Genomic DNA, 19,084 nt, shown 5'->3' with positions numbered 1-19,084 from the left:
GTTTTTTGAGGAAACTCCATACTGTCTTCCATAGTGGCTGCACCAGTCTGCATTCCCACCAGCAGTGCACGAGTGTTCCTTTTCCTCCACATCCTCTCCAGCACTTGTCGTTTGTTGATTTGTTGATGATAGCCATTCTGACAGGTGTGAGATGGTACCTCATTGTTGTTTTGATTTGCATCTCTCGGATGATTAGTGACTTTGAGCATGTTTTCATGTGTCTCTTGGCTTTCTGAATGTCCTCTTTTGAAAGGTGTCTATTTAGGTCCTTTGCCCATTTTTTGATTGGATTATTTATCTTCCTTTTGTAAAGTTGTATGAGTTCCCTAGAAATTTTGGAGATTAGGCCCTTATCAGATATGACATTGGCAAATATGTTTTTCCACGCAGTGGGCTTTCGTGTTGTTTTGTTGATGGTTTCTTTTGCTGTGCAGAAGCTTTTTATTTTGATGTAGTCCCATTTGTTAATTTTCTCTTTAGTTTCCAATGCCCTAGGAGCTGTATCGGTTAAAAAATTGCTTCGGCATATGTCTGAGATTTTGTTGCCTTTGGATTCTTCTAGTATTTTTATGGTTTTCTGTCGTACATTTAAGTCCTTTATCCATTTTGAGTTTATTTTTGTGTATGGTGTAAGTTGGTGGTCTAGTTTTATTTTCTTGCATGTATCCGTCCAGTTTTCCCAACACCATTTATTGAAGAGACTATCTTGACTCCATTGTATGTTCTTGCCTCCTTTGTCAAATATTAATTGAGCATATTGGTTCGGGCCGATTTGTGGGTTCTCTATTCTATTCCATTGATCTATATGTCTGTTCTTGTGCCAATACCAGGCAGTTTTGAGACCAGTGGCTTTATAATACAGCTTGATATCTGGTATTGAGATTCCACCTACTTTGTTCTTTCTCAGGATTGCTGCAGCTATTCGGGGTCTTTTTTATTCCAGATGAATTTTTGGAGAGTTCGTTCTAGGCCTGTGAAATATGCCGTTGATATTTTAATGGGAAGTGCGTTGAATTTATAGATTGCTTTGGGTAGTATGGACATTTTAATGATGTTGATTCTACCAGTCCAAGAACTTGGTATGTTCTTCCATCTCTTTATGTCTTCCTCTATCTCTTTTTTCAACGTCCTGTAGTTTTCTGAGTAGAGGTCTTTTACCTCTTTAGTTAAGTTTATTCCTAGGTAAATTAATTTTTTTGGTGCGATGGTAAATGGGATTGTTTTTATAATCTCTCTTTCTGCAAGTTCACTATTGGTGTATAGAAATGCCTCAGATTTCTTGGGGTTAATTTTGTATCCTGCTACATTTCCAAATTCATGTATTAAGTCTAGTAGTTTTTTGATGGAGTCTCTAGGGTTTTGTATGTATAATATCATGTCGTCTGCAAATAAGGACAGTTTTACTTCCTCTTTTCCAATTTGGATGCCTTTTATTTCTTCTTCTTGCCTAATTGCAATGGCTAATACTTCCAGGACTATGTTGAACAGGAGTGGCGAGAGTGGGCATCCCTGTCTTGTTCCTGTTCTTAGGGGAAATGGTGTTAGTTTTTGTCCATTGAGTATGATGTTGGCTGTGGGCCTGTCATATATGGCTTTTATTATGTTGAGGTATGATCCTTCTATTCCCACCTTTCTGAGAGTTTTTATCAAAAATGGGTGTTGGATTTTGTCGAATGCTTTTTCTGCATCAATTGATATGACCATGTGGTTTTTTTCTTTCAATTTGTTTATGTGATGTATCACGTTTATTGATTTACGGATGTTGTACCATCCTTGCATCCCTGGGATAAATCCTGCTTGGTCATGGTGTATGATCCTTCTGATGTACTGTTGGATCCGATTTGCTAAGATTTTGTTGAGGATTTTGGCATCTATGTTCATGAGGGATATTGGCCTGTAATTCTCTTTCATTGTGTTGTCTTTACCTGGTTTTGGTATTAGGGTGATGCTGGCTTCATAGAATGAGCTTGGAAGTGTTCCTTCCTCTTGGATTTTTTGTAGTAGTCTGAGGAGGATAGGTTTTAGTTCTTCCTTGAATGTTTGGTAAAACTCCCCTGAGAAGCCATCTGGTCCTGGGCTTTTGTTTGCTGGAAGCTTTTTGATGACTGCTTCAACTTCTTCCATAGTTATTGGCCTGTTGAGATTTTTAGATTCTTCCTGATTGAGTTTTGGAATGTTGTATTTTTCTAGGAATATGTCCATTTCCTCCAGGTTGTCTAATTTGTTGGAGTAGAGTTGTCCATAGTATTGTTTAACAATCATTTGTATTTCTGTGGGGTCTGTTGTTATTTCACCTCTATCATTTCTGATTTTGTTTATTTGGGTCCTCTCTCTTTGCTTCTTTGTGAGCCTGGGTAGAGATTCATCAATCTTGTTTATCCTTTCAAAGAACCAGCTCTTGGTTTCATTGATTTTATGTATTGTTTTTATGGTCTCTATGTCATTTATTTCTGCTTTAATCTTTATTATCTCCTTTCTTCCGCTCACTCTGGGCTTTTCTTGTTGCTCTCTTTCTAATTCTTTGAGTTGTAGAGTTAGATGATTTACTATCATTTTTTCTTGTTTTTTGAGATAGGCCTGTAGAGCTATAAACGTCCCTCTCAGGACTGCTTTCATTGTGTCCCATAGGTTTTGGATTGTTGTGTTTTCATTGTCATTAGTTTCCAGGATGCTTTTAATTTCTTCTTTGATCTCATTGGTAACCCAAACAATATTTAATAACATGCTATTCAGCTTCCAAGTGTTTGAGTATTTTGGGTTGTTTTTATTGTAGTTTCTTTCTAATATTATGCCATCGTGGTCTGAGAAGATGCTTGGTATGATTTCAGTCTTCTTGAATTTGGGGAGACTTTGCTTGTGACCCAATATGTGGTCTATTTTTGAATCTGTCCCATGAGCCCTTGAGAAGAATGTATATTCCGTGGCTTAGGTGTGAAGTGTTCTGAAGATGTCAATTAAGTCCATCTGATCTAGTGAGTCATTTAGGATTGCTGTTTCTTTGCTGATAGTTTGTCTAGAGGATTTATCCAGTGATATCAGTGGTGTATTAAAGTCCCCTACTATGATTGTATTGTTGTCGATCTCTCCTTTGATATCTTCCAGGAGTTTTTTTTATGTATTTGGGTGCTCCTGCATTGGGTGCATATATGTTTATCAGGGTTATATTTTCTTGTTGTATTGATCCCTTTAGTATTATGAAGTGGCCTTCCTTATCTCTTGTTATGGCCTTCACTTTGAGATGTATTTTGTCCGATATAAGTATTGCTACCCCAGCTTTTTTTTCATTTCCATTTGCCTGAAAGATATTTTTCCATCCCTTCACTTTCAGTCTGTGTGAGTCCCTTCTTCTGAGGTGGGTCTCTTGTAGACAGCAAATGTATGGGCCATGCTTTTTATCCATTCAGCCACTCAATGTCTTTTGGTGGGAGCATTTAGTCCGTTTACATTTAAAGTTATTATTGAAAGGTACTTGTTTGTAGCCATTTCTTTTTTTGTGTGGCTGTTTTCTTTCTGGGCTTTTTATTTCTTCTTTTTACACCAGTCCTTTTAGCATTTCTTGCATTGCTGGCTTGGTGGTGATAAACTCCCTTAGCCTTTTTTTTTTCTGTGAAGCTTCTTATTTTTCCTTCAATTTTGAATGATAGCCTTGCTGGATAGAGTATTCTTGGTTCAGTACTTTGCTTTGCATCACTTTGTAAATTTCTGTCCATTCTTTTCTGGCCTGATGTGTTTCTGTTGAGAAATCATTTGGTGATCTAATGGGAGATCCCTTGAATGTAACTTCCCGTCTCTCTCTTGCAGCCTTAAGATTCTCTCTTTGTCCTGAACATTTGCCATGGTAATTATGATGTGTCTTGGTGTGGGTCTTTTCGGGTTCACCTTGTTTGGGACTCTCTGTGCTTGTGTGATTTTTTTCTTCCCCACCTCTGGGAAGTTTTCTGATATTATTTCTTCAAATAGGTTTTCTAACTGTTCCTCTTTCTGTTGTTCTGGCACCCCTATTATTAGTATGCTGTTTCGTTTCATGTTGTCCCATAGCTCCCTTAGGCTCTCCTCCTGTCTTTTAATTTTTTTCTCTAATTGCTGTTCAGTTTGGGTGTGTTTTGTTTCCCTGTCTTCTAATTCGCTAATTCGGTCCTCCGCTTCTCCTAGTCTACTGTTGAAACTTTCAATGGTGTTTTTTATTGCAGCTATATCACTCTTCATTTCTTCTTTCTTCTTGCATAAGTAGTTGATTTTTTCATCTGTTTCTTCTTGCTTCTTGCATAAGTTGTTGATTTTTTCCTCCATCTGGTTTATGCACTCTAGGACCCTTAATCTGAATTCTTTTTCTGTCATGTTGCATGCCTCTGTATCACTTAGCTGCTTTTCTGGCGAGTCCTCCTTTTCTTTCCTTTGGGGTTTCTTTGTCTACCCATGTTTGATCGTACCACCATATCTAGATGTTGAGTCGTTCAGTGGCTGCTCCTTGGGTGGCAGTGGCTCCTCGGGCTGTGGTTGCTCCTTGGGCGGTTGTGGTAGCAGCTGCTCCTTAGTTGGTAGCAGCTGCTCTGGTGGGTGCTGTTCACAGTTGTGGTGGCTCCTCTGGCTGGTCCATGCCCAAGTTTTTATGTGAACATATATTTTCTTTCTCTTAGGAATATACTTATAAATGGAATTGCTGATTCATATTTTTAACCTTTTGTGGAACAGCCAGGCTGTTTTCCAAAGTAGCTGCACCATTTTACATTTTCATATGCAGTGTATGGGAGTTCCAATTCCTCCACATTCTTGCCAACACTATCATTGCCTGTCTTGATTGTAGCCATCCTGATGGGTGTGAAGTGACATCTTTTTGTGGTTTTGATTTGTACTTTTCCAGTGGCTAATAATGTTGACCATCTTTTCTTGTGCTTATTACCCATTCATATATCTTCTTTGAAGAACTGTCTATTCAATTCCTTCGCCTGATTTTAATTGGATTTTTTATTATTGAATTGTAAGAGTTCTTTATATATCCTAGTTACAAATTCCTTATTAGATAAAGGATTTTCAAATATTCCTTCCATTCAGTAGTTCACCTTTTCACTTTCTTGATGGTATCTATTAAAGCTCAGAAATTTTTGATTTTGAAGTCCAGTTAATCTATTTCTGTCTTTTGGTTTCACAACTAAAAAGACATCCAAATCCAGTTATGAAGATACACATCTATGTTTCCTTCAAAGAGTTTTGTAGTTTTAGCATTTACATTTTGAGGCAATTTTTATGTATAGTATGAGTTAGATGTCTAATTTTATTATTTAGCTTGTGAATATCCAGTTGTCCCAGTACAATTCGTTAAAAAAAGACTATTCATGTCTGATTTACTTGTTTGGCACCTTTGTTGAAAAGCACTACGTGATAATGTGAGGGTTATTTTTTGAATTCTCCCTTCTAATTCATTGATCTATAAGCCTGTCCTTATGCCAGTACCAAATCAAATTTTATGAGAACTCCTTCCAAGTCATTTTGCATATTACCAGTTATTTTATCTATAATAATAAAAGCGTAATATGCTTACTAGACTGGACGACCTTCTGGATGAAGCCACGGCGGCTGGGGCCGAGGCAGAGGCCCCCAGCCACAGCGGCAGATGGGGACCAAGGCAGAGGCAGCAGAGGCCCCCAGTGCCACAGCTGAGACAGAGGCAGCTGCTGTGGTGGCAGGGGCCAAGGCAGCCGCAGTGGTGGTGCGGGCCCAGCCCCTTGCATGAATTTTGTGCATCAGGCCTCTAGTATCTATATATATAAGATGCTAAGTGACTGTTACAACTGGAACGACTGGTCGACCAGTTGCTATGATGCACACTGACCACCAGGGGGCAGACGTTCAATGCAGGAGCTGCCCCCTGGTGGTCAGTGCATTCCCAGGGAGTGCCTGCTCATCCAGAAGCCGGGCTCACGTCTGGCAAGCGCAGTGGTGGCGGGAGCCTCTTCCAACTCTGCGGCAGCACTACCAAGCTGTGGTGGCAGGCACAGCGGAATGGGATGCCTGGCCGCCTGCTTCTTGGCGCACTGCTGCATCCGTCAGGGGATGTCTGACTGCTGGTTTAGGCCCAATCCCTGCAGGGCTAGACTAAACCGGCAGTCAGACTTCCCCCAAGTGGTCCTGGATTGCAAGAGGGTGCAGGCCCGGTTGAGGGGACCCCCCCCCCCACGCACAAATCTGTGCACCAGGCCTCTAGTAATAATAAAAAGTCAGTGTAGTGGAATGTTTTTAACTCTACTTTTGTGAAGATTTTTTTTGCTTCTTGATAAAGTCTGTGGCCAGCTTATGTTTTGCTGACTCTGTGATGTGATGGAAAAGTAGGCTTACAAAGGTAATATCTACTCCTTTTTTATCCATGCAAAAGTTTAATCTCTAACCCAGTGCCTCCCACTTCACTCCCATTTCCATTAAATCCTGGTAACAGGATCTGCTGACTGGATGAAAAGGGGCCACATGCTAACCTGACTAGCTCAGGAAAGGCCTGCATGGTGGCCTTGCAAACTCAGAGACCTAAAGTAACCACAAAGAATGGTCTGAAATTAAACTTTAACTAAAAGCAGGTATGGTGGGTAGTCATATCTTAGTCATGCCTGGTATCTTCCCTGACAAGGATCAATTTTGATCTTAACTGAGCCTAATGTCTTTTTGCATCTAAATAACATATCTTTGGAATGTCAGGGTAACTTGTAACTTCCCTTTTTTCGGACCCCTCAGGGTGGAGACCACAAATTATCTCATTACTAGAGGCCTGGTGCATGAAATTTGTCCACAGGGGGGTGTAGAGGGGGAGGCAGTCCTTCAGCCCGGCCCACACCCTCGGGGGATGTCCGACTGCCTCTCGCAATCCAGGACCGCTGGCTCCTAACTACTCGCCTTCCTGCTTGCCTGATCGTCCCTAACCCCTCTGTCTTCCTGACTGATTGCCCCTAACCACCTCTGCCTGCCTGCCTGATCACCCCTAACTGCTCCCCTACTGGCCTGATCACCCCTAACTGCTTCCCTGCTGACCTGATCGCCCCTAACTGCCTCTGCCTCGCCCCACACCCGGGACTCAGGATTCTCTCCTCCGGCTGGTTGCAGGCACCCGGGCTTCCCTCCCTCTGGCCGGCCACAGGCACCCAGAATCCGGGCTGGCTTCTCCCGGGCTGGCCACAGCCACAGGGGACCGTGGACAGATGGCTTGTCCCTCTCCTGGGCTGCAGGCACAGCCACTGGTGCCCGGGACTTTGGGCAGGTGGCTTGTCCCTCTCCTGGGCCACAGGCATAGCCGCTGGCACCCAGGACCATGGGGACCGTGGGGCGTGCAGATTGTCCCTCTCCTGGGCTGCAGGCACAGGCACAGCTACTGGCGCCCGGAACCGCAGGGCGTGCAGCTTATCCCTCTCCTGGGCCACAGCCTGGCTGGTCCCCATCCCTCTCTCCCCAGTGTTGAGTGTCTGAGCCATTACGGTGTGACGGTGTGATGACCATGATGGCATGATAACCATTTTCATATTAGTTCTTTATTATATAGGATTATTGTTATCATGTTAATTGTTGACTTAACTATCCTGTACCCACCTATGTAAAGGAAGCTTGTGTCTATCATTTTACTTTTTACCCAATCCCAGAGGTCCCCCCTAATCCTTTGATTTCTCCTGTCTCCCTATTCTATCACCAATGGATTACATGTAACCCAGTTATGTCTCTACCTTTTATGGTAATTTATAAAAATAGGTGAAAAACCACCTTTCTCAGGAGCGTTGTCTCAATGCGTTGAGATTCTGCTTCCTGGCTCAAACAAATTTACAAAAATTATTTACAGGTTTGAATGTTTCTTATGTTAATATGACTTAGTCATCTATTTCACTATGTTTAACTCCTAATCCATAGACTCATTGATAGATTTTACTGCCTAGGGAGGAAAAGATTAAAATCCAGACTGTCACCTTTCCTCTTTGGAAATCTCTCAATTTGAAATGTCAAAATTTTAAAGCAAATTTGTGTGCTATGGAGAAGTATTGCAGTATAACATAAAGATGAGGTGGTCTTACCCTCCAATACAGACAAGTTTGAAGTACGGTAGAGGAGAAATTGTATTTAAATGGTGCCAAAAAAACACTGCATTTGTTTTACTACTGAGATTTAAAATGATTTCATAAATTTCTCTGTTTCCTCACTGAGGAAAGGAAAACTTAGTTCTGAACATGGAATGATTCTCCATGGCCGTGGCTGTTCCCCCTGAGCTCTTTGTTCTGTCCTTTTCATAAGAAGTGACCTGTGCTTGCAGCTCTTTTCTTAGCCTGCTTCCTCCCTGTAGAACATCTAACGCCCACAGGTCTTTATGGTCTTGGTCTCCTTTAGTCCAAGCTAGTAAACAGGGTTTTGCTACTACAGTTCTCTTAGAAGCTTTGAGTTTCCTGTGAATTTTATTGGGTTCATGCCATTAGAAAAGCCACTTTCATAAATGGTTTTCAGATAGCTTGGGCTTCCTGGAGGACAATGCCTTTAAAATTCTTACATTCTGAAAATCCTTAGAGGAATGTGAGGCACCACATAAATCTCTCTGAGATCTTAAGGGTTTTATAGTCTTGCTTAGTCATCCTTAGACTGTTTTCCAGGAAGCACCCTGGATTTGATGTTAGCCCAGAAGCCATTTGTTTATTTTAAAATTATTTGACTATTGGACATGTGGGAGAAGCTATAAATGGAAAATGGATATTTGAAACCGTAAGTCCTGGTTCTTTTATATTTAACTAGAGGCCCGGTGCATGAATTCGTGCACCAGTGGGGTCCCTCAGCCAGGCCTGTGGGATCATGCCAAAACCAGCTCTCTAACATCCCCCAAGGGGTCCCGGATTGCAAGAAGGTGCAGGCCAGGCCGAGAGACCTCACTGGTGCACGATTGGTGCCTGGGAGGGATGTGGGAAGTTGGCCAGCCAGGGAGGGATCATGGGAGGGCTCTAGGATGTATCTGGCCCATCTCGCTCAGTCCTGATCGGCCAGACACCAGCAGCAAGCTAACCTACCAGTCGGAGCATCTGCCCCCTGGTGATCAGTGCCAGTCATAGCGACTGGTCGACCAGTCAACAGTCTGTCCCCTGGTGGTCAGTGCACATCATAGCGAGCAGTTGAGCGGCCTTAGCATATCGTGCTTTGATTGGTTTAATGGCCATCTGAACGACGGGGCACTTAGCATATTAGGCTTTTATTATATAGGATAGTCTTTCTTTAGCTTATCTTTCTCATCAATTTCACTTTCAGCTGCTTCATGGTGAGAATCCCTGTCATCCTCATTTCAGTGTCATTTTGTTCACTTGCCTAGAAGCCCTTGCTGTCAGCCTCTTTAGGGGCCTTCTGGCCTCCACTCACTGTTTCTTGGAGGCCCTTTGGTTTTCATTCTCATGCTTCTCTACATTATGTCAGGTTCCACCTGCCTCCTGTTCAAAGGTACCCCCACATGTGTGTGTGTTTTTCCTCTTTTAGTGTTAACACTCTATTTTTAATGTCAGTATCTGTGCCAGTTATTGATTGCTGCTAAATAAAACACCTCCAAAGCTAGTAGCTCAAAACAGCATTAATTTTGTTCACAAATCTGCAGTGAGGCCAGGCTCAGTAAGGCCAGCTCATTTCTTTTCGACTTGCCATCAGCTGGGATGACTTGAAACTCGGACCTGGAATCATCTTAAGGCTTGTTCATTCACCTATCAGGTACAGCAGGCTTCTTGCTGGGTCGTTCGCTGGGGCAGTCTCAGTGGATACCTATACGAGGACTGGCTATGTGGCCTGGGCTGCTTCGTTCTTTACAAGATGGTTGCTGGGTTCTCAGGGTGAGCTTCCCTAGAGGGAGAGAGTATCACCAGACATAGCAGTCACACAGCAGTGCCACCCTATTCTATTCACTAGAAACCGTTAGTACTAAGGCCAGCACCTATTTCATGGAGAAGTGCCAAAGAATTTGTAGATGTCTTTTAGAAACTCCACAACATTCACCTTGTCTGGCCAAATCATCATCATATCTAAAGAAAGTAGTTTTCCCAAAGTCAGGACTGAATTTCCAGCAAGTTTTTGTTGTGTTGTTGTTGTTTAGTATGTTCTCTTATTTTGTGGAAAATAACAATTTCGCCGAAACCGGTTTGGCTCAGTGGATAGAGCGTCGGCCTGTGGACTGAAAGGTCCCAGGTTCGATTCCAGTCAAGGGCATGTACCTGGGTTGCGGACACATCCCCAGTGGGAGATGTGCAGGAGGCAGCTGATCGATGTTTCTCTCTCATCGATGTTTCTGACTCTCTGTCCCTCTCCCTTCCTCTCTGTGGGAAATCAATAAAATATATTAAAAAAAAAAAAGAAAATAACAATTTCAAGATAGCACTACTAAACTAAGCCTTTTTGTTGTTATTTTTCTTAAAAATGTATGGCTCGCGCCCGGAGCCGCATCCTCAAGGCTGGGGGCAAGATTCTCACCTTTGACCAGCTGGCCCTGGACTCCCCCAAGGGCTGTGGCACCGTCTTGCTTTCTGGTCCTCGCAAGGCCCGAGAGGTGTACAGGCATTTCGGCAAGGCCCCAGGAACCCCCCACAGCCACACCAAACCCTACGTGCGATCCAAGGGCCGGAAGTTCGAGCGTGCAAGAGGCCACCGGGCCAGCCGCGGCTACAAAAACTAACCCTAAATCCTATCATGTTATTAAAGAGGTTTTGGATAAAAAAAAAAAAAAATGTATGGCTCATCTCACTAAACTTTTATAGTGGCAAATGTGATTTCTATTTAACTCTGGTAATCATTTCTTCTTGGAATACAATTTAACTTAGCATCAAACATTGGTAGTTCAGTCTATGACATTAGAATCTATATTTATAAGATTCATTAATTAAAGTCTTATTTTGAAAGTCTTATTTGGGGAGGCATTTATTTATTCAGGTCTAAATATCTCAATATGATATCCCTAAAACATCTTTAAAAACTATGGAGAATTAATATTGGGGAAGAGGTAAAGACTTTCTACTAAGAGGTGACTTATAGTCATTTTGTGGAGGAAAGACATGAAACAGCCATAGAAAAAAGAGTATAAAATCAAGTGTACACATTGTGTGGCAAAGATGACAGTAATTATATTTTTGTGACTCCTGATTGTTTTAACTTTGGTCTTAATCTTGAATAATTCAAAATTCCACATTCTAAGACTCTACTACAGTACAGATAACATTTGATTGCAACTGAATTTGTTTCAAAATTTGATACTGGTGTTGAGTTAGACTATTCTTAGTCTACACCTTCATAACCAAACTATATTATTTTATTCTTGCAGAATGATGATCTTACAGCAAAACTGGAAAGTGCATCTTCAAAGTGTATACATCTGGATGAAAAAAATAAATTTCTTCAACAGGAGTTATTATCTATGAAAGCAATACAAAAGAAATGTGAAAAGCTAGAGAATGAAAAAAAGAAGTGGAAACAAGAAGTAGTAAACCTCAAGAGACTTTTGGAAATGAATGTGGTAGAATTTGGTGAAGTAGAACAGTATAAACGGAAGATTGAAGAAAGAGCAAGACAGGATGTAGTAGAAAAATTAAAAGAAGTCAATCTATTTTTACAGGTTAATTTATTGATCTTAATGTGTTTTAATTCATTTCACTGTAAATTACATTGTATGCATTTTCCTACTTCCCTTAATAGCAGTTTGTTTTGTAGGTTTCTGGAAGGAAGGTGGCTTTTGTTTCTCCTTCCAATATTTACATTTTCATCATTATCACCAAATTAATCTTTCAGAATGGTTTTTATTAAAGGATCATTTTATTTTTAAGACCAATGAATGTAAAACAAGACTAATAGGAAGAAAAGAAAAACATGTAATTTAAAAATTATACCATCATCTATATAATAAAAGCCTAAGCGACCGTTATGGCAGAACGACCAGGACGACTGGTTGCTATGATGCATACTGATCACTGGGGGGGGCAGATACTCAATGCAGGAGCTACCCCCTGGTGGTCAGTGTGTTCCCACAGGGGGAGTGCTGCTCAGCCAGAAACCAGGCTCATGGCTGGCGAGTGCATCGGCAGTGGCAGGAGCCTCTCCTGCCTCTGGGGCAGCACTAAGGAACAGCGAGCCAAGTGGTAAGGAGTGAGGGGTCCCAGACTGCAAGAGGGATGTCTGCTGAGGGGTCCTGGACTGAGAGAGGGCATAGGCCAGGCTGAGGGGGGGCCTCTAGTTAAGTTATATTGTTCAATTTTTAAAATTTTAAATTGATTCTATTAGTCTTGAATTATCCAAATGTATGAGTACTAATAAAAGACAGACTTTATTTTTATAATGTAGATTTAGTTTTGTTAACTTTGATATTAAATTTTTTAAACTTAAGCTTTTTTTCATGTTTAAAGGTGCTCCCTTAATCATTGACTCAAAATAAAGGAAACAAATTTAATTATTCAGATTATACTTATTTTAAAAATATATCCTTCTTATTGCTTTAGACACAAGCAGCATCTCAAGAAAATCTAGAGCAGTTAAGAGAGAATCATAATACTTCAATAAGAAGTCAGTTGGAACTCAGAATTAAAGACCTGGAATATGAACTCTTCAAAATGAAAACTTCTCAAAATTCTAAAGAAATAGATTTGGAAAAATATAAGCAACTCTACCTAGAAGAATTAGAAGGTAGAAAATCATTGGCAAATACACTAAACAAGTAAGTCAAAACACAGGTGTGGAAGACAAAAGGCAGAATCAGAGAAAATAAATTTACCTCATTAATTAGTTTCTAAAGCATAATTTTTATCGAACCAGGTTCATGAGATTAGTAGAACATGGAAACTAAGTAGTATAATTTTGGAAAATGCTGTTAGTAAATGAACTTATCCTTCAAATCTTTGTTCAGAACAGTTTGCGTCTCTCCCTCAGTTTGTTTTTATGTGCCTTTATGTTTTTCCCCTTAATATTTTCATGTAGCTAACCTGATCTAGTCTTTAAGCTAAGTGCTTTGAAAGTTTTATTATTTAGACAGCAATGTTATTATAAAGTTGTCAGAATTCCCCTAATAGAAATATTAACGAGTTTAACTATTTTTTTGAAGTTAATAACTTAAACCCAAAGGGTTAAGTATTGAACACATTCTGGCATTTGGCAAATTTACTTTCTTGATTGTGATCTTTGTTATTATCACTAAAGGGCACCTTGAGAAAACTATCCTTACATAGAGATATATGTGTTAAATCGGGAAAGATTAACATCGGGGTGAAGGGCAGTATAATTAACAAAGTGGCTAAAAGTAATAAGGTGGTCTGTCTGAGGGGGATGTGGAAGACAAAGGGCAGATCCCACCTCTAATGCCTTGGTAACAATGTTATATGCTGATTGCCTCCAGAGCTGTTTTCATTCATTTTGATCACCAGCTAGGCCAGTGGTTCCCAACTTTTTTTGGCTATGCCCCACCTAAGCATCTCTAAAATCCTGATGCCCTCCACCCCCTGTGACATATAATTCTTATTATTCAAAAAGTGAACTTTTATTCATGTGGAGGAAGCCTAAAAGGCCATTAACTTGGTCTAAACAAGCTTCCAAAGAATATGGCATCAATGAAAGAAAAAAAAAGAACGAAAGGACAGTTGAAGTATTGAAGAAGAAATCACTAAAAAATTGTTAAAAAATAATAATATGAAGTGATATAAAAAATAGCAAATAAAGTTTCAAAACATACAAATAGAGAACTGAAATGCATAAATATGTCAATGTATATTTATATACTGTATATTAGGTCGCTAGAACCATAAGAAATGCAAAAAATTCACTGTTAATAATTCATTCTCGAATTGTCCCCCTGTGGGGTGTGTGCCCCAGGTTGGGAACCAATGAACTCAGCTTTCTTGTTCTGCTTTAGAGGTTGTTGTTCTAAATTATGCATTGGCAAAATGCTTAAAATCTCCAAGGTAATGAGTGTATTGTACAAGGGTGATGAAAGCAAATGCTTGACAATATCTTAGAGAGGTGTTTTTTTAATCTCTAAACTGGTTCACTAAATGTGTCCAAGGGCATCTTCAAGAATCTCTGAGTATAGCCCTTCCAAAAGGCAGCAAGTATTATTTGATGAGCCATTTACATCACTAATAGTCATTTCTCTCTCCTCTGTACTTTAGATTACTTGTTAGTTAGGAACCCCCATTCCACACAGGTATTTCTTTAGAACAATTTAGAACCTATTCTTACATATAGTAGTTCTGCTCTGACACATTTTCAGTGTTAAAATACTGTTTAATGGGAAATTCCATTTACTATTGTGGCAACTTAAAAAAATGTAAGTCACTTAGGGAAAAGGTAAGTAATAAGCATTTGTTTTCAATCTCCACAGGACTAATGAGAGGCTAGCAGAGGTCAGCACCGAACTTCTCCTGCAGAAACAGCAGAACAGATCTTTACTCAGTGTTCCTAATACGAGGCCAGTCCTGGAGACACCTGGTGTTGGAAACTTTAATAATAGTTTTGTACTCTATGGACATTCTCTTCCAAGAGAAAACATGGTGAATCCTACCTCAAGGCCACGGCTTTCAAATAACAGCATAGAGACTTACTTGATCAAGGTTCGTTACATTATCTTTTTTCCCTTGGGTTTCAGATTTTTTATACAATTCTTGCATTTAATTTGGTGAAATTGAGTTGTTTAATTGACTAATGCACACTAAGTAAAGGTCTTCATTATTTTGCTTACATAGAAAGGAGACAGAAATTTTACAGTCTTTTTTAAGTCCCTGGACCTGTCATTTATAAGAAATACCTATCGTTAACTTTATTAATAAATGTGACTAAAGTGATACATTTTAAATTTCTTGAAAAGCTGCATTAAAGTTTTATTTTAGAAGTTAAGTATTATTGCCTAATGATCAATGCTTGGAGATGCTTTAGCATACTTTCTAATGGGTTTTAGTTTGGTGATGGTTCATAACAATTTTAAAGTTTTGCTGCACCCTGGTTTTTTTCACCCCTAAGCATAAGTGAATGATTGACATCCAAGCACTTATCCATATATGGATGTTAGTTATTTAAATGAAACTGAGATAAATCCTTTTATGAATTAAATAAACTTGTAACATTAAAAGGATTAATTTCTGTTTTTAAGTGAGAATTTTTGCCATCATCTTAATGGGAGAAAACATTCTTAATTGCTATTTTACTTATAGCATTTTTATTTCAATTTTTATCAAATGTGTTACTGAGCAGTTTTACATTTTCTATATAGTTAAATTAAGGAAATATTTGAATTAAAAATTTTTTACATTTATTTTTTATCTGTGAATTTTTAAAATGAAGTTCACTATGTCTGTATACCTTGTTAGCCCTTGAATGACTGATGACTAAGATGGCAGTGATAGGGAGGCTTGAAATAGCAACTAGTTTTCTTTGTGTGTCATTGTTATTAATATATCCATTCTTCATCTCATTTATTGACTTCTTTAGCTCCAGAATTTGTTTTGTTAGAGGCACCTCTCACAGACACCAGAGAGGTGTACTGGACAGCCCTGAGTCAGTGGGAGAGGGCTGTCCCCAACCTCAATCCTTATCTTCTCATATAAATGAATTAATATGAGAGACCTTGACTGCGCTGTGTAAAGCCAATTTATAAAAGCAATTAAAACATGCACCTTTATTAAAGAAGCAAAGCAAACAAGCCTATACATCTGGCTTATGAAGTGCAGAGGGCTCTGGGCTCTCAGCTAATCTGAAGAGTTGGGTGGGGGTCCGAGGTGTTATATACCCTCCTGTCTGTAGGTTTCAAAATTCCTTTGCTGAATATTTTGCTACAGATTCATTCTCAAGGTCCCTTTTTCCTTTGTTGTGGCCTTCCCAGAACTCATGAGAAGCACTTTATCTTGCCAAGCCTTGAGACTGCTGGCTTTTCTGCTTAGGGAATAGAACTCCCCTATTTTCCTTTCCCTTCCCCCTTCCCTTTCTGGAAACAGCTTGGGTGGTGCCACATGTTGGTTTTGGTGGGGTCTCAGGGGATTGCCAGGGCATGCAAACAGTGCAAGCCTGGTTGATGGAGCCTCATATATGATGCCTGCCTGCCCTCTCTGTGCCAGTGGGAGAGCGGGGTGGGTCTTAGAATAGGAACAATGGCCTCTGCCAGCAGTTTTGTCTGGCAGAAAGCTGCGTCTCCAGCTCTTGCCCTGATGCCAGACAATTCAGTTCCTCCTCATATGGAGCTGCTGCCACAGCACTAGAGCTCAGAGGCTGTGAGTCCAGCATAAGTCTGTGCATGGTCCCTTTAAGAGGAACTGCCTGGGACTCCCAGCAGCCCTCAGTCTTCCTCAGCCACAATCCCTGCTGGTTGTTATAGCCAGAAGTTATGGGGATTTCTCTTCCTGGCACTTGAACCCTGAGCTGGGGTACCTGGTGTGGGGCTGGGATCCCTCACTCCTCAGGGGGACCTCGGTAGCCAAGATATCTCTGCTGATTTTTATCCTCCACATGTAGGTGTGGGACCAACCTGTTTCCACTGTCCTCCCCTCCCACCAGTCTCAATGTGGCTTCTTATTTAAATCCCTGGTTGGAGAACTTTCATTCAGATAGATTTCAGGCAGTTCTGAATGACGGTTGTTCTGTAGTTTAGTTGTAGTTTTGATGTGGTTGTGGGAGGATTCGAGTACTACATTTACCTACACTGCCATCTTGCCAGGAAGTCTCTGATTAAATTTTTATAAAGGGCAGTTTTACTAAGAATTTTAAAGTTATGCATTATGTGTAAAATATGGCTTGACATGTTTAAGCTTCTTTGTACCAGTGAGATCAGGTTTACGCAATAGACCAATATTAATTATAATTTTTATCAGATTAATCTAAATAGCATTACACATACATGTTTCCATTATCTAAAATTATAATAAGTAAGAATTTTATTTTAGTTATGTGATTATTTTTCTATTTATGTAATCCCCAAGTTAGGTCTGGTCTCTAAGGGATACCTTTCATAGGCTGTTTATCATTCCTATAATAATGTCTCATGTTTTACTTAAATACAACAAATAATATTTGACTTATTGCAGATGCAGCAGGACTTTGAAAAAACTCTAACTAGAGAACTAAAAGAAGGTATGTTGCCAAAATTTATTAATCGAATTAGGTAGCATTGATTTCTGAAATAAACTGTAAACAGTAAGTGGCATTTATTTCCATGTTTGGGTAATATAATAGTGCATTAAATGTTTTCTTATACATAATGAATGAAAAATGTGAAAGCATAAATATTCATAAGGAAGAATACACTTATTCTGCATTTATTCATCACATTCCATAGCTTTTTAAAAATTTCAAAAGTCCATGTATCTCTCTTCATTTCTGGCTGTCCCCTTCCTTTCCTCTGCCATCCCTATGGAACTGTCAACATACACACTGAAACTGTCAGAAAACTGGGCTTCATCCACTTCTCATGTTTTTGCTAGTGATGTAATACTTAGTCAAGCAGTTACAGTTCATACAGCTATCACCCGAGGGGTGACATTTAGATCTCCAGGCATTGACTTTGTCATTTTTTACCTTTTACCCTCAGGAAAATCTCCAGATTCCTTTGCATGGAGTAAAAATACCATAATCCATTTAGTTCTTGCCACATAATTCAGTCTTATTTCTAGATGCTACTTACCCTACTCTGCCCTTTGCTCTAGCATCTAGCAAACTGGACTATTTATAATTCTACAGTGCTCATCCTCACCTCTAATCTTGGCATCTGCTGCATTTCGCTTTCTGGCATACTTTTTCCTTGTCCTTCAGGTATGAACTTACCAATCCCTCCACCAAAAAGACAACAAGATTGACACAAAACTGAGATGTCCCTTCTGTGTGCTCCAGTGGTGTCCTGTTTGTGTGTTTTTGCAGTACATATGACTCTGAGTGGAAACTGCCTACTTATCTGTCTTTTCAGTTTGACTCTGTCATCTTTGTCTTGTAACTCCAGCGCTTGTCATACTACCTTAGTGCATGTTGTTGAATAAATGAATGAAGGACAAGAGAACTAGAAGCTTTGATAACCACAATATCAACCAATTCAGTGTGCAACCATGGGCAAATTATATTTCATAATAAATCTTATGTTATGTACTGTAGTCATATATAGATGTTTGTCTTCTTCTTAACACTTTTACTTATTTATAGTTTAGGTAAAGAATATAATTCTTTCTTTTTTTCCAGATGCTGCTGAATTTGAATCTGAATCCTATAGAGCTTATCCTGTAGGATTAGTTGACCAGTCAAATTCATATGAAGATTTACTTTTGAAAACGTCACGAGAATATGTACAGATTTTGAAGAAAAATTATATGATCTGAAACATAAATAGTAAAAATGTATTTACTGGACTATTTATAAAACATTTTTATTATTTTCCATTAAATTTATGACATGTAAAATCTTTATTAAAGAAAAATATTTTTGAATCACATTTGTGTGATGAAAATATATATAGTATCTTAAACTCTGTTTCTTGGCATCTAATTAACTTTTAAGCAAATTTTATAGGTTAAAGCCAGCACTGTTGAGTTTTACATACTCAAACTATCGAAATGCCAGCTCTTTGAACAACACCCAAACGAACAAGTTGTCATTCATACTCTAGCTATATAATTGATAGCTTTTGTGAATTTTTCAATTTTATCACTATACTAGAGACCCAGTGCATGAAATTCATGCACAGGGTCAGTGGGGGGGTGGGGGGAGTTGTGTCCCTCAGCCCAGCCTGTACCCTCTCCAATCTGGGATCCCTCTCACAATCCAGGACTGCTGGCTCCCAACCACTTGCCTTCCTGCCTGCCTAATTGCCCCTAACTGCTTCTGCCTGCCAGCCTGATCACCCTCTAACCACTCCCCTGCCAGCCTGATCGACGCCTAACTGCTCCCCTGATGGCCCGATTGCCCCTAACTGCCCTCCCCTGCAGGCCTGGTCCCCCCTAACTGCCCTCCCCTGCAGGCCTGATTGCCCCCAACTGCCCTCTCCTGATGGCCTGGTCACCCCCTAACTTCCCTCCCCTGCCGGCCTGATCACCCCTAACTGCCCTCCCCTGCAGGCCTGATCTCCCCCAACTGCCCTCCCCTGATGGCCGGTCACCCCTAACTG

At 40.0% G+C, this 19,084-nt stretch overlaps 1 protein-coding gene across 8 annotated transcripts in view; it reads left to right on the top strand.

Moving 5' to 3' along the window:
* The window catches only part of LOC102422911 (ankyrin repeat domain-containing protein 26), a 106,600-nt gene extending 88,252 nt beyond the window's left edge, over nucleotides 1-18,348 (top strand). For all 8 annotated transcript variants that reach the window (XM_014463861.2, XM_023761971.1, XM_023761970.1 and 5 more), the window contains 5 exons: nucleotides 11,294-11,584; nucleotides 12,462-12,676; nucleotides 14,333-14,561; nucleotides 17,022-17,067; nucleotides 18,163-18,348. In XM_014463861.2, coding sequence (XP_014319347.1) covers nucleotides 11,294-11,584; nucleotides 12,462-12,676; nucleotides 14,333-14,561; nucleotides 17,022-17,067; nucleotides 18,163-18,299 — 918 coding nt within the window. In that variant the 3' untranslated portion in view covers nucleotides 18,300-18,348. The remainder of the gene's footprint in view (nucleotides 1-11,293; nucleotides 11,585-12,461; nucleotides 12,677-14,332; nucleotides 14,562-17,021; nucleotides 17,068-18,162) is intronic.
* Nucleotides 18,349-19,084: the final 736 nt, after the last annotated feature.

This window comes from Myotis lucifugus, unplaced genomic scaffold, assembly GCF_000147115.1.
Source record: "Myotis lucifugus unplaced genomic scaffold, Myoluc2.0 scaffold_223, whole genome shotgun sequence".
Taxonomy (NCBI): Eukaryota; Metazoa; Chordata; class Mammalia; order Chiroptera; family Vespertilionidae; genus Myotis; species Myotis lucifugus.
The sequence above is the reverse complement of the archived record's forward strand: the minus strand, read 5'-3'. Positions and strand labels throughout refer to the sequence as shown.